The sequence below is a fragment of the Hypanus sabinus genome, chromosome 3 (assembly GCF_030144855.1).
Source record: "Hypanus sabinus isolate sHypSab1 chromosome 3, sHypSab1.hap1, whole genome shotgun sequence".
NCBI lineage: Eukaryota > Metazoa > Chordata > Chondrichthyes > Myliobatiformes > Dasyatidae > Hypanus > Hypanus sabinus.
The window spans coordinates 33,655,439-33,671,350 of NC_082708.1; the positions used below are offsets into that span (position 1 = coordinate 33,655,439).

The window sequence follows — 15,912 nt, forward strand, 5'->3', positions numbered from 1 at the left end:
CCCACTTCTAAGCACCTTAAAACTGTGCCCTCTTGTGATAGCAATATCAGCCCTGGGAAAAAGCCTCTGACTATCTACACAATCAATGCCTCTCATCTTATACACCTGTCAGATTACCTCTCATCTTCTGTCCCTCCAAAGAGTAAAGCCCAAGTTCACTCAACCTATTCTCATAAGGCATGCTTCACAATCCAGGCAACATCCTTGTAAATCTCCTCTCAGATTCAGATTCAGATTCAGTTTATTGTCATTTAGAAACCACAAATGCAATGCAATTAAAAACTGAGACAACGTTCCTCCAGAATGATATCACAAAAGCATATGACAAAACAGACTACACTATAAAATCCTCATAATGTTTGGCAATCCCCAATCCAGAGTCAGGAGAGGCTGCTGCATATTAATATTGTGCTACCGTCTTAGCGCGTTCCCCGGAAAGGAGGTCCAAATCTGCCAGACAAAACAAGACCAAAAACTAAAGCTACAAGACCTGCACAAAACCACATAGTTACAACAGTGCAAACAATAGCATAATTGATAAAAAAAAAACAGATTACATGCACAGTAAAAATAGTCCAAAGATGTTAAAGGACTCTAAGTTCAAAAGAAATCACCACACAGTTTCCTCAAGTCCCCAGGATCCCGACAGACTCACCATCCCATGCAGGCGGCAGAAGGGAATACCCCCGCTATGGATTTCCAAGGTGCCACCGGACTCAGCCTCGCAGACTCAGCACACAATGAAAGCTCTGTCGAACTCAGCCTCACAGACTTTGCACCCTTTCTATAAGCTTCCACATCCTTCCTGTAGTGAGGTGACTAGAACTGAGCAAGTGGGTTTTGATCAGGGTCTTACATAGCTGTAAAATTACCTCTCAGCTCTTGAACTCAATCCTGTGGTTGATGAAAGCCAATGCACCCTATGCCTTCTTAACCACACAGTCAAACTGCGCTGCAGCTTTGAGTGTCCTATGGACTCAGACCCCAAGATCCCTCTGATCCTCCACACTGTCAAGAGTCTTGCCATTAATACTATATTCTACCATCATATTTGACCTACTAAAATGAACCACCGCACAGTTATCTCGGTGGAACTCCATCTGCCATTTCTCAGCCCAGTTTTGCATCCAATCAATGTCCCGCTGTAACCTCTGACAGCCCTCCACACTATCCACAACCCCCCTAACATTTGTGTCATCAGCAGATTTACTAACACATCCCTTCATGTCCTCATCCAGGACATTGATAAAAATCACAAAGAGTAAGGGTCCCAGAACAGATCCCTGAGGCACACCACTGGTCACCGAACTCCATGCAGAATATAACCTGTCTACAACCACTCTTTGCCTCTCTGTCAAGTTAATTCTGGATCCACAAAGCAATGTCCCCTTGGATTCCATGCCTCCTTACTTTCTCAATAAGCCTTGCATGGGGTACCTTATCAAATGCCTTGCCAAAATCCATATATCCTACATCTACTGCTCTACCTTCATCAATGTGTTTAGTCACATCCTCAAAAAATTCAATAAGACTTGTAAAGCATGACCTGTCTTTGACAAAGCCATGCTGACTATTCCTAATCATATTATGCCTCTCCAAATGTTCATAAATTCTGCCTCTCAGGATCTTTTCCATCAACTTACCAGCCAATGAAGTAAGACTCATTGGTCTATAATTTCCTGAGCTATCTCTAATCTCTTTGTTGATTAAGGGCACAACATCTGCAACCCTCCAACCCTCTGGAACTTCTGTTCCCATTAATGATGTAAAGATCATTGTTAGTGGCTCAGCAATCTCGTCCCTCACCTCACACTGTAGCCTGGGGTACATCCCATCCAGTCCTGGTGACTTATCCAACTTGATGCTTTCTAAAAGCTCCAGCACATCCACTTCCTTAATATCTACATGCTCAAGCTTTTCAGACTGCTGTAAGTCATCCCTACAATTGCCAAGATCCTTTTCAGTAGTGAATACTGAAGCAAAATATTCATTAAGTATCCCACTACCTCCTCCAGTTCCATACACACTTTTCCATTGCCATACTTGATTGGTCCTATTCTCTCACATCTTATCCTCCTGCTCTTCACATACTTGTAGAATGCCTTAGGGTATGCAGTACCATGCCCCTATCTCTTTTGCCTTCCTCCCTGTCCCTTCTGAAACATCTAATGCCTGGCACTCTACATAGCCATTCCTGCCCTTGAGCCATCCAAGTCTCTGTAATGGACACAGCATCATAGCTCCAAGTACTGATCCACACCCTAAGCTCATCCGCTTTATTCATGATACTCCTTGCATTAAAATAGACACATCTTAAACTATCAGTCTAAGCGCATCCCTTCTCTATCACCTGGCTATCCTCCCTCTCACACTGCCTACAAGCTTTCTCTTTGTGACCCCTTATTTCTCTGTCTCTTCAATTCGGTTCCCACTTCCCATCAATTCTAGTTTAAACTCTTCCCAATAGCCTTAGCAAACCTCCCTGCCAGGATATTGGTCCCCCTCTGATTTGAGTGAAACCCATATTGACTGGCATGTTGTGCTTAAGTGAACTGGGAATTTCAACAGAAAGCCAAAAGGGTTTCAGAAAGTCAACAGGTTAGATAAGTAAATAACAGTGAAATTTTCAGGAAAAGAGAAATTGATAGATTAAGATATGATAAAATATTATCATTGAGAAACTGCTTTCTGATTTCTACTTAAATCTAAATTGAGAGTTAAAATTGAATGAAGGGCAATTAAACTTTCTACAAAAAGTGGCATTGTGCAGTATTAGCCATATTCTCCTGGAAGCTGTTCCACCTTTCAAAAAGGTCATGATTGATCCCTGCTCGATCCCTTGTAACCTTTGATTCTCTAAATATCTAACTATAACTTCAAAAATTGACACAGCCTCCACAGACTTCTGGGGTAGAAAATTGTTAGGAATCATGAGAGATATTAAAAAATCTTATCCCAAAAAAATAACCAGCCCCTTATCCTGAGACAATATCCCTAGACTTTCCCATCAGTTCAAAGTTATAATAAATTTATTGTTAAAATACATATGTCATCATATTCTACCTTCAAATTCAATTTTGTGCAGACATTCACAGTAGAACAAAGAAATACAATAGAATCAATGAAGAACTAAATACAATGACTGACAAACAACCAATGTGCTAAAGTACAAACCTCATTTCCAGAAAAGTTGGGATATTTTCCAAAATGCAATAAAAACAAAAATTTGTGATATGTTAATTCACGTGAACCCTTATTTAACTGACAAAAGTACAAAGAAAAGATTTTCAATAGTTTTACTGGTCAACTTAATTGTATTTTGTAAATATGCACAAATTTAGAATTTGATGGCTGCAACACACTCAACAAAAGTTGGGACACAGGCATGTTTACCATTGTGTTACATCACCTTTCCTTTTAATAACACTTTTTAATCGTTTTGGAACTGAGGATACTAATTGTAGTAGATTTGCAATTGGAAATTTTGTCAATTTTTGCTTGATATAAGACTTCAGCTGCTCAACAGTCCATGGTCTCCGTTGACTGATTCTCCTCTTCATGATGCGCCATACATTTTCAATAGGAGATAGATCTGGACTGGCAGCAGGTCAGTCAAGCACACGCACTCTGTGTCTACAAAGCCACGCTGTTGTAGCCCGTGCAGAATGTGGTCTGGCATTGTCCTGCTGAAATAAGCATGGACGTCCCGGGTGACAGACATCGCCTTGATGGCAACATATGTCTCTCTAAAATCCTAATATATGCCTCATAGTCAATGGTACCTTCACATACATGCAATCCACCCAAGCCGTGGGCACTGATGTACTCCCATACCATCACAGATGCTGGCTTTTGCACCTTTCGCTGATAACAATCAGGATGGTCATTTTCAGCTTTGGCACAGAGAACTCGACGCCCGTTTTTTCCAAAAACTAGTTGAAGTGTGGACTCATCTGACCACAGCACACAGTTCCACAGTCTTTTGGTCCATCTGAGATGAGCTCAGGCCCAGAGAACTCGCCGGCATTTCTGCATAGAGTTGACGTATGGCTTCCTCCTTGCATAATACAGTTTCAAGTTGCATTTCTGGATGCAGCAACGGACTGTGTTAAGTGACAATGGTTTTCTGAAGTACTCCCGAGCCCAGGTGGCTATAATTGTCACAGTAGCATGACGGTTTCTTAGGCAGTGCCGCCTGAGGGCTTGAAGATCACACGCATTCAACAGTGGTTTCCAACCTTGCCCTTTACACACTGAGATGTCTCTGAATTCTCTGAATCTTTTCACAATATTATGTACTGTAGATGTTGAAATACCTAAATTCTCTGCAACCTTGCATTGAGAAATGCTCCTTTTGAACTAACAATTCTCCCAATAATTTTGGCACAAAGGGGTGAGCCATGACCCATCCTTGCTTGCAAAGACCGAGCCTTTGATGGATGCTACTTTTATACCCAGTCATGATACCTCACCTGCTACCAATTAGCCTGATTACTGTGGAGTCTTCCAAACCGCTGTTACTTGAATATTCTGTGCACTTTTCAATCTTATTTTAACTCTGTCTCAACTTTTGTTGAGTGTGTTGCAGCCATCAAGTTCTAAATTTGTGTATATTTACAAAATACAATTAAGTTGGTCAGTAAAACTGTTGAAAATCTTTTCTTTGTACTTTTATCAGTTAAATAAAGGTTCCAGTGAATTAACATATCACAGATTTTTATTTTTATTGCATTTTGGAAAATATCCCAACTTTTCTGGAAATGGGGTTTGTAGATAATTTGTGCAAATGCAAAAAAAAAATTGAACATCTTGTTTATATTGTAGACGTTAATGCCCTTTTGTAAGTCCCAGGAATGTTCTGTGCTATGGGGAGTGACCATTAGAGTCTAATTGATTTATGAAGGTATGCTTAACATTATATTAATGAACACGTGTTGTTTGAGTGAAAGAATCCAGACTAAGTTAATGCAAGAACAACAAGTTCATGTGTTTCTGGGTCTCTCTGCCTTGTGAGGATTGTAAGTATTTAGCCTTCTCATTTAGTTGGACTTCAACCAAGGGACAAAAATTCTGATTGGTGCCTGTGACCAAGGGGTGGTTTTCTCGAGTGAGACAGAATTTGGAGTAACCTGACAAATGCATCTATCAAGTTGTGACTAAGAATAATGAGCTCTAAAATCTTGTGTGGCTTATTTTTGCATTCTACTTTATGATAATAAAGTTAGGTTTAAGTTACTTTGTTGTCCTTGTATGCTTATTAATTAGCACATCTCCCGGACACTTGAAATGTTGGGTCTGGTTAATTCAGCCCTTTACACCTAGAAAGTGAGTCCATAGGTGTGGAGTCAGTTCAGAATTGAGATGAGTGAAGTTATCCATGTTGATTTAGAAGCCTAATGGTTGAATAGTAATAGCTGTCCCTGAACCATCTGAACACCCTCATTGCATCCTTTCAGGTCCCGTCAGTATTATTTTTTAGTGAGATCTTGCAGACATACAACAGGATTCAACAGTAGTTATCCAATATATATATATACATATATTTGGTTCCCATTCCACATAAACCCTAACATTGCATTTTAGACTGTGATAAAGAGTAAGCTTGGCATGAGATCATTCTTAGAAAACTCCGCATGTCACTGATCAAGCAGCAGGAGCCAAACTTATAAAAAGTAGCTGTCACAAACTTAAAGCATGAAAAGTCATATTTAATAACCATGTATTGACTGCAGTTTTTAAACAGTTATACGAAAAATCAAATGCTCATTTTCTAATTGCTTTCTTTTGTTTTTAATTGTTTTCTTTAATGTCAAATAACAATTAATATTAATCAATACTATATGTTACAATTTAAGTATGAGAAAGATGATGTAACAGAATTTCATATTTAATACAAATTACATATCAGATGTCTCTGTAGATTCGACCTCCATCAGAATTTATCATGGTTTTTTGTCTTCAAAGTTCTTGCCTCCCCGATATTGCTAATTTTATCAATAAGTCCCAGATGAGGTCATCATTATTACTTCCTTTTATTACTTTCAACCACATCAATTTCTTCTCTCAATTACTCTTCTTTCTATATCAGTCCCTTGAAAAGACTCTCTCCTAATTGATCTAATGTTTGAAATTCCAGAATTTACCCTTTGGCCCATTAGTTACTTTGGCATTTATGCATCTACCATTCTGTTTAAGCACACCTTTGTCTGTGCTTCTGATTCCATAGCAGTGAGTAAAAGCACTAGTACTTCACTCAATTCAGACACTTCTTCTGCAGAACACTTATCGCTATTCACTTTAGTTTTGAATGGATATTCAGACAATCATTTCCGCCGTTCTCAATCAAATCTGATTTGAGCAAGTTAAATACTATCGTCCTCATGTTATCTGCTTGATTGGCACACTATTGCAGAGTGATATCAGCTTTTCTTCTATTCTACAGGCAAACATTTTAAACACCTCTTCTTTATATCCATAAGACTATAAGATCATCTGACACAAGAGCTGGATTAGGCCATTTGGCCCATTGTCACTGCTCAACCTTTCTATCATGGCTGATTATTATCCCTTTCAACTCCATTTTCCAGCCTTCTCCCTGTAACTTTTGACACACTGACTGATCAAGAATCCATCAACCTCCCCTTTAAGTATACTCAATAACTTGACTTCCACAGCTGTCTGTGGCAATAAATTCTACATATCCTCTGGCTAAAGGAGTTCTTCCTCATCTCTGTTCTAAATGGACAGCCCCTATTCTGAGGCTGTGCCCTCTGGTCCTATACTCACTCACTATAGGAAACATCCTCTCCACATCCACTCTATCTAAACCTTTCAATACTTGGTGGGTTTCAATGAGACCCCTCCTCATTTGTCTAAACTCTGGTGAGTACAAGCACAGAGCCATGAAGCCCTCCTTACACATTAATTCTTTCATTTCCAGAATCATTTTGTGAACCTCCTCTGGACCTTCTCCAATGCCAGCACATTTTTCTTAGATAAGAGCCTAAAACTGCTCACAGTACTCTATGTGTTCTGACCAATACCTTATTACATGCCTGGGATCATTCTTGTGAACCTCTTCTGGATTCTGTACAATATTAGCACTTCCTTTCTTAGATAAAGGGCCCAAATCTGCTTACAATTCTCCAAGTATAGTCTGACCAATGCCTTATAAAGCCTGAGCTTCACACCCTTGTTTCATCCATCAGGCACACATCAGGAGCATGATGGCATATTCATACCCTGCCTGGAAGACTGGAGCTCCAATAATATTCAAGAAGCCTCACACCATCCAGCACAAACTAACTCATTTACTTGGTAAGTCATCACACTGTTAACTTTTATTTCCTCCAATACCAGCACACAATGCCAGCTATATATACAATCTATGAAATGCACCACAGTTACTAGGCTATTTCAACGACACCTACCTAATTTATAATTGCTCTCAGCAGTTCTTTGTCCATATTGATGACTTGGCTATCTATCACTACCTTTTCATTGTTACTCGATCTAGAACCTCCTTCACTATTGGAGTACCTTGACTACAGAAGTTGATGACAATAGTTAATCAACAGTTTGTCACAGGCAGTTATGGATGGGCAATGATTGTAGGCTTTGCCAGTAAATCCCTAAGTCTATAAGACATAGGAGCAGAATTAGGTCATTTGGCCCATCGGGTTTGTTCCGCCACTTCATCATGGCTGAGCCAATTTCTCTCTCAATTCCATTATCTTGCCTTCTCCCTGTAACCTTTCATGCCCTGGCTAATCAAGAATCTATCAACCTTCGCCTTCAATGTATCCAATGACCTGAACTTCACAGCTGCCTGTGGCAACAAATTCCACAGACTCACCACTCTCTGGCTAAAGAAATTCCTCAACATCTCTGTTCTAAATGGATGTCTCTCTGCTCTGAGGGATGATGTAATATACAAATGATTTTTATTAATTTCAGCAAGATAGGAAAAAAGGTTAACATGGGTGTGGTAGGCTGAAGGCCATTTCTGTGCTACACAACTGTGATTCTAAGATGTGCTTCAGGCCATTTGCTTATAATATCATTACAACCATCCATTAGCTTCTCTATTACATCGCCAAAAATTGTCTTTTCCTCAGCTCTTATACCTGTACTATTGAAACCCTTATCCATGAATTATTACAGACCTAGTTGGCTTGTTCAGTACATTCCTCCCAGGGCCTGAGGCTAGCCAAAATGTTCATCTATCTTCTTTGTGTTTGCTGAATTATGCTGACTTCCAGACCAGCAATGACATTACTTTAAATACTCACTCTTGTGTTTAAATTTCTTCAAAGACTTAGTCCTTTCCATTACAGACCTTTAGTGCTCCAAAATATCTTTCATCCTTCAATCCTAACCTTGCAATCATCCCCAATTTAGTTATTTCTACTTCTGACCAACCCCCCAGCTACACTACCTAAAATTAGAATTCCACTTTCTACCTAAGTACCTCCCTTTACTACTTTCAGACACACCACTTTAACAAAGTTTCTGGTCACTGTTCCATTATTTTCTTATGTAATTTTTGGTGTCATATTTTATTTTATAACTCTTCACAGAAGCCTCTTTCGACTGTCTGCTACATTAAAGGTGGGATATAAATACATTCTATAGCAGTAGCTAGTGCAGCTGTGAAAAGATAGATCTCCTATCTCTTTTCCCTCCTCCAAAAAAATTATCAGTGTTGTTGGGTGACGCATTAAAAACTTATAGCCTTTTTTCCATAAAACATTTTTGGCTGGGTTGAATTCTTTCTTTCTCTTCAAAAGGTTATAACTTATATCAGGATAAAAAAGAACTAACTGGTTTCTCTGCTATCATCAATGGACCTTTTCTTCTTTTAGCACCTTGGGCAGCTGCCTTCAAAATCTTTTCTTTATCCTGGTATCTTAAACATCTTATCAGAATTGATCGCGGATTTTGATCATCTTGAGATCTTGGTCTTAAGGCTCTGTGCACCCTTTCAATCTCAATTGAAATTTCTTCTCCCATTTCCAATTTTTCAGGTATCCATTTTTGAAAAAAATTTATTGGGTCTTCTCCTTCGGTACCTTCTTTAAGTCCAACAATTTTAATATTGTTGCGTCTACTAAAATTTTCGAGCTTACCAATTTTTCCCACGAGTTGTTTTCTTTCTGATGTCCAGGCATCATTATCATCTTCCATCTTCTTCATTCTTCCATCCATTTCTTCCACTTTGACTTCCAAATCTGTAATTTTCTTTTCCATTTTTTCCTGTTTCTTTGTCATTTTATCAAACATAGCCTCCATTTTTGTTATTTTTTCTTTAATTACTTTTAATGCATTTAATTTTTCTAATTTATGCATTATTTGCCTCAAAGTCTTTTTTGTGTTTTCAGAGGAACTTTCATCTTCTTCTTCTTCTCCATCTTCGTCTGATTTTTCCAGAGAGTCCGACTCTCTCTCAGACTCACTTTCACTGTCAGTTTCAGTCGTTGCTGGGTTTTGTAGTTCTGGTTGCACTCGTTTGCGCATGCTCGTTCCTTTACGCTTGCGCAGTTCTCGTTGATCTTTTCCTTTAGAAATGGCCGATGCTGCCGCGGTCTCCTTTTCTGTTTCACCGGTGGTGTGTTGTACCTGAGTCCGTGGTTCTTCGGTAGAAATAGGCCTTGATTCTGTTCCAACTTGAGCGGTCTTCGCGGAAGTAGTTTTCTTCATCCTCTGTTTATGAGGCTTAGCTTAAAACAATCCAGAGTAGTTTATGAGTAACCTTAAAAAAGTATTGATTGACTTTTCTTCACTTAAACATTAATTTATTAACTTTTTTACGAGAGGGCTGAGTTCCAGCGTCTCGATCCTACGTCATCACGTGACGTCCCCAGATCTCCTATCTCTGAGTCAGAAAATTGAAAGCTCGAGTCACATTTCAAAAATTGGAGCATGTAATCTGACTTTTCAATACAGGTTCCTGTACTGCACAAACACAAGTAATTTTGGAAGCAAATTTGTGGCATTGTTTGAAATTCTTATAGCCTTGGCTTAGAAGATTAAAAAAAACATATTGCCTTAATTCCACCTTTGGTTATTATCTGTAATTACATTGATTATTCCCATTATAAATGCAGACATCAATATAATTTTAATGAGAAAAGGTTTTTCTATGAGTGATAAACATAGGCCAATGTTTTGTACACAGGAAGTAAGAGCAAACACTTAAAATATCCATTTTAGCTTAACAACTTCATTTCAATGCTGCATGTGCTATAACTTTCAGAATGTAGTTCTTGGAAAATGTTTCACAATTGGCAGAAGATATAATTAGTTGTACCTTTGAATAAAATCCTTTGTAAATTGAATGAAGGAGCTTTGAACATTTATTGCTTGGTAGAGAGCAGTAAGGCCTATGCAGTTGTTTTTGTAGCTAATATACACAATTATATGTATGTTTATATCAATAATATTAGAATTTGCAAACTGTGACAGAATAACACAAAAGCTGTGTATTCATTGAAATAACTTCTACCAGACAACATTAGATTTCTTAATAATATTTTTTCTAGATGCATAGTTGCAACAAGAACACATCTAAACAAGAAGTCTGAGGGTTGATGAAAGATGGGTCTCTGGACAACAACACAAGTTGACATAATTCATTCTTCAGCAAGTCCTCAGGAGTGGCCTACTCCTGCACCTATTTTCTATGTTTCTATGAGTCGGGATGACTTGCTTAGTCTTTGTGGATTCTAAAATGACTGTTGAGGCCAACCTAGGAACCACAGACTCTTCTACAGATTGGTCCTGATGCATGCTCTTCAGTTTCCCTGTGTCATCCCAACGGCCCTTTTTCCATTTTGAGTCCTCATGGACCATACAACCAGTGGGAATATTGCATTTTTTTTCCAAAAATACTTTCAGCATATTCTTGAATATTTTCCTCTGTCTTGCTAGCAATTTATTCCCATGAAAGAGCTGAGAATTGATTGTCTTGGAAACCGCCTGATGCTGGTCAGTAGAGTTTTCTGAGTATAATTTGTGATGGATATTCACTGTCCAGAGCAGAGGGGTCTTTTTCTTGTCAGGCTTAGCTGTCTAAGACAGAAGCTAGCAGCTCCAGTGATGAAGGAGTTATTTTTGAGTAAGTTAAACTCCCACCAATATTCATTACTCAGCTTCATATCTTAAACAAAAATCGATCTTTAAATCTTAATGTAAATTGTAAGCAATGATCAGTCTAAAGTCAGCTTTGCAAACAAATGTCACTGTGTATTGAGCACAGGCTGCTGACCCACAGCACAGGACTGGCTGCTCAGAAGATGCAGTATATCACAATGGAATTATGTGAATTGGGCCTGCATCAAATCAGACAACTCTGGCTAAGTTATTTAGTTCAAGGAAGCATGCAAATCAGACTGATAATATGACTTAGTACATCAAATAGCTGAACCATCAAAAGTTGGGAGACTGGCATACTCAGAGATTCAGCCCTCACAACATAATTTCTGGGTGTTTGGGATTTATGTCCCCAGATGCTTTTAAACCATATATGTGACTTTCCTGACAAAGGTACCTGAAAGAATATCACATCTGTGTCAAGTCACCAAATATAAATATAAGAGAGTACAGTCAGCCCTCCTTATCTGCGAATTCAACCAACCGCGAATTGCAAAAACCTGGAAAAAAAAAGTCTGTACATGCTCGAACAAGTGCTGGAAGAGCACTTGTTCGAGCATGTACAGACTTTTTTTTTCTTGTCACTATTCCCTAAACAATGCAGTATAGCAACTATTTTACATAGCATTTACATTGTGTTAGGTACTATAAGTAATCTAGAGATGATTTAAAGTATACAGGAGGATGTGCGTGGGTTATCGGGGATTGGGATCCAAAAAAATCATAAGTTCTCTTACTAAGTAAGTCAGAACAGGTACATCCGGTATTATTAAGCGTCAGTTAGTCAAACGTTTGTCTTAGTATATAGTATATATTTTACCTTTCTATGTATATAAAACACTTAAAAACATATGTTTCAGCGCCGGGCTCGGGAACCGTTCCTGAGTGCGAGCCAGTGACAGACCACTTTCGAGTGCACTCTGCACTGTGCCGGGTTGACGTAGAGGATCAAAAAACTCAATAATTAAACCACTGCATTGCTTAGTAATAATTGTCGCTTTCATTGGGGCAGGGCTTTTCTCACTTCATCTTTTAAAATTGTTCCAATCATTGACCAACTGTAGCCTACCACTTTTCCAATGACCAATGGTGCTTCACCTCTTTCCGATTGCTTTGTTGTCCACTTTGTTTTCAATAGTGAACATGATTATTTTCATGAACAGAAACACTGCGCAGATCTCTTGTGCCGGGTCCTAATATCCACCGCACTGAGGCAGGTCTGGGGTTCCGCTGGGTCCTAAGATCTACCGCATTGAGACAGGTTAAATAAGGGACTTGAACGTCTGTGAATTTTGGTATCCGCGAGGAGTCCCAGAACCAATCCCTCGCAGATAAGGAGGGCCGACTGTAGTCAGTTTTGTTAGGAATGGTCAATGAACAATAAGAAGAATGACAGAAAGACGGGGTGACTAATTAACCTACAAACTGGTTGATCATTAGATGATGGGAGGAAACCAGAGCACCCAGAAAAAATCCACATATTCCACAAGGAGGACGTAGAAACTCCTTACAGAGGACAATGGGATTGAACTCTGAACTGCGAGGGCTTGAGCTTTAGTAGTGCTGCACGACACAAGCACTTACAAGACCAAAAGACAATAAGATATAAGAGCAGAATTACAGCATTTCGCCCATCGTGTCTGCTCCACCATTTCACCATGGCTGATTGAATTTTCCTCTCAGCCCCAATCTCCTGCCTTCTCCTCGTTTCCCTTCATGCCCTGACCAATCAGGAATCTATCAACCTCTGTCTTAAATATAAAGACTTGGCCTCCACAGCTGCCTGTGGCAAAGAATTCCACAGATTCATCATTCTTTGGCCAAAAAAATTCCTTCTCATCTCTGTTCTAAAAGGACACCCTTCTATTCCAAGGCTGTCTGCTCTGGTCTTAGGCTCTCCCTCCATAGAAAACATCTTCTCCACAGCCACTCTATCAAGGTCTTTCACCATTTGATAGGTTTCAGTAATGTCACCACTCATTCTTTTGAATTCTAGTGAATACAGGCCCAGAGCTATCAAACGGTATTTATATGACAAGCCATTCAATCCTGAAAACAATTTTGTGAACCTCCTTTGAACCCTCTCCAGTTTCAGCATAGCCTTTCTAAGATATCTGGCTGTTAGACACTGCATCATGGTTAGAGTGTACAGTTTTTAAGTAGCACACACAAAATGCTGGTGGAACACAGCAGGCCAGGCAGCATCTATAGGGAGAAGCACTGTTGATGTTTTGGGCCAAGACCCTTCGTCAGGACTAACTGAAAGGAAAGATACTAAGAGATTTGAAAGTAGTGTGGGGAGGGGGAAATGTGAAATGATAGGAGAAGACCGGAGGGGGTAGGATTAAGCTAAGAGCTGGAAAGGTGATTGGCAAAAGTGATACAGAGCTGGAGAAGGGAAAGGATCATGGGACGGGAGGCCTCAGGGAGAAAGAAAGAGAGAGGGGGGAGCACCAGAGGGACATGGAGAACAGGTAGGGTGATCGGCAGAAAGAGAGAATAAAAACAAACAACTAAATATGTCAGGGATGGGGTAAGAAGGGGAGGAGGGGCATTAACGGAAGTTAGAGAAGTCAATGTTCATGCCATCAGGTTGGAGGCTACCCAGCCAGTATATAAGGTGTTGTTCCTCCAACCTGAGTGTGGATTCATCTTGACAGTAGATAAGGCCATAGATAGACATATCAGAATGAGAATGAGACGTGGAATTAAGATGTGTGGCCACTGGGAGATCCTGCTTTCTCTGGCGGACTGAGCATAGGTGTTCAGTGAAATGGTCTCCCAGTCTGCGTCGGGTCTCACCAATATATAAAAGGCTACACCAGGAGCACCGGACACAGTATACCACACCAGCCTCACCTGGAAGGACTGTCTGGGGCCCTGAATGGTGGTGAGGGAGGAAGTGTAAGGGCAGGTGTAGCACTTGTTCCGCTTACAAGGATAAATGCCAGGAGGGAGATCGGTGGGAAGGGATGGGGGGCATGAGTGGACAAGGGAGTCGCATAGGGAGCAATCCCTGCAGAAAGCAGAAATCAGGCTTGGAGATGCCAGAAATGGCCAGGAGTGAAGATGAAATGATGTCACTACTTTAACAAGTTAGGAACTACAAAGAATTTGAAGATATTGATAATTATCTTGAATATTACAATGAAAATTAATATTTGGAAGATGCAATAATCAATAGCATTGTATGAAGGCAGTTCGTTATCTGCATTAGGCGTCTGTGCTGATTTTGTTGATTTACAGTCAATCAGAAGAACAGAGCCACATACACTGAATGAATTCCTGTTGAAAACTATTAGGAACCAAAACACAATTTTATGGTACTGTAGTTTTCAAAATGTATTTATTTAGCAATACAGCATGAAGTAGTCCCTTCTGGCCCTTAGAGCCCCAACAATGCCTGCCAACTCTGATTTAAATTCCAGAACCTAAGTCTTAGCACTCAGATCTGCAGCTGGATCTTCAGCTTTCTCACAGACAGGACCCAGGCTGTAAAAATAGGGGACAAGCTCTCCTCTACAATCACTCTGAGCACCGGTGCCCCATAAGGCTGTGTACTCCCCCCCTGCTGTACTCACTGTACACCCATGATTGTGTAGCCAAGTTTCCATCGAACTCAATATATAAGTTTGCTGATGACACCACAATTGTAGGCCGTATCTTGGGTAATGATGAGTCGGAGTACAGAGAGGAAATTAAGAACCTGGTGGCATGGTGCGAAGACAATAACCTATCCCTCAACATCAGCAAGACAAAGGAATTGGTTGTTGACTTCAGAAGGAGTAGCGGATTGCAGGACCCCATCTACATCAGTGGTGCACAGGTGGAACAGATCAAAAGCTTTAAGTTCCTCAGTGTGAATATCACAAATGACCTGACTTGGTCTAACCAAGCAGAGCCAACTGCTAAGAAGGCCCACCAGTGCCTTTACTTCCTGCAAAAGCTGAAGAAATTTGGCCTGTCCCCTAAAAGCCTCACTAATTTTTATAGATGCACCATAGAAAGCATTCTTCTAGGGTGCATCACAACCTGGTATGGAAGTTATCCTGTCCAAGACGGGAGAAGCTGCAGAAGATCGTGAACATAACCCAGCACATCACACAAACCAATCTTCCATCCTTGGACTCACTTTACACCGCAAGGTGTCAGAGCAGTGCTGCCAGGATAATCGAGGATACGACCCACCCAGCCAACACACTTTTTGTCCCTCTTCCCTTCGGGAGAAAGTTCAGGAGCATGAAGATTCATACGGCCAGATTTGGAAACAGCTTCTTTCCAACTGTGATAAGACTGCTGAATGGATCCTGACCTGGATGTGGGCCGTACCTTCCAAATATCCAGAACTAACTTGCACTACCTTACTTTCCCTTTTCTATTTATGATTTATAATTAAAAATTTTTATTATATTTACTTGGATTTGTACTTCAGGGAGCACAAAGCGCAGAATCAAATATCGCTGTGATGATTGTACGCTCTAGTATTAATTGTTTGGTGACAATAAAGTAAACCTAACCTAATCATGGGACAATTTACAACAATCAATTAACCTATACGGTACATCTTTGAACTGTGGGAGGAAAGCAGAACATACAGGAAAAAAATCCATAAATTCCACAGGGAGGAAGTACAGATTCCTTACAGGTGACACTGGAATTGCACTCCAAACTTTGAAGTCCCAATCTGTAATAGTGTTATGCTAACTGCTACGCTACCATGGTGACTACTGGTAGAATTCATATTTTTTCTGTATTTCAATT

At 40.0% G+C, this 15,912-nt stretch overlaps 2 protein-coding genes across 4 annotated transcripts in view; both read right to left on the reverse strand.

Annotated features, from left to right (window-relative positions):
* LOC132391176 (protein FAM133-like) overlaps window positions 1-9,833 on the reverse strand; it is a 46,638-nt gene extending 36,805 nt beyond the window's left edge. Inside the window, exon 1 of one of the 3 annotated variants that reach the window (XM_059964041.1) lies at window positions 9,129-9,833. In XM_059964041.1, the coding sequence (XP_059820024.1) occupies window positions 9,129-9,699 (571 nt within the window). In that variant the 5' untranslated portion in view covers window positions 9,700-9,833. The remainder of the gene's footprint in view (window positions 1-9,128) is intronic. The other 2 variants (XM_059964042.1, XM_059964043.1) reach the window with 2 other exon arrangements.
* LOC132391180 (uncharacterized) overlaps window positions 1-15,912 on the reverse strand; it is a 1,045,680-nt gene that overhangs the window by 343,591 nt on the left and 686,177 nt on the right. The window lies entirely within an intron of this gene.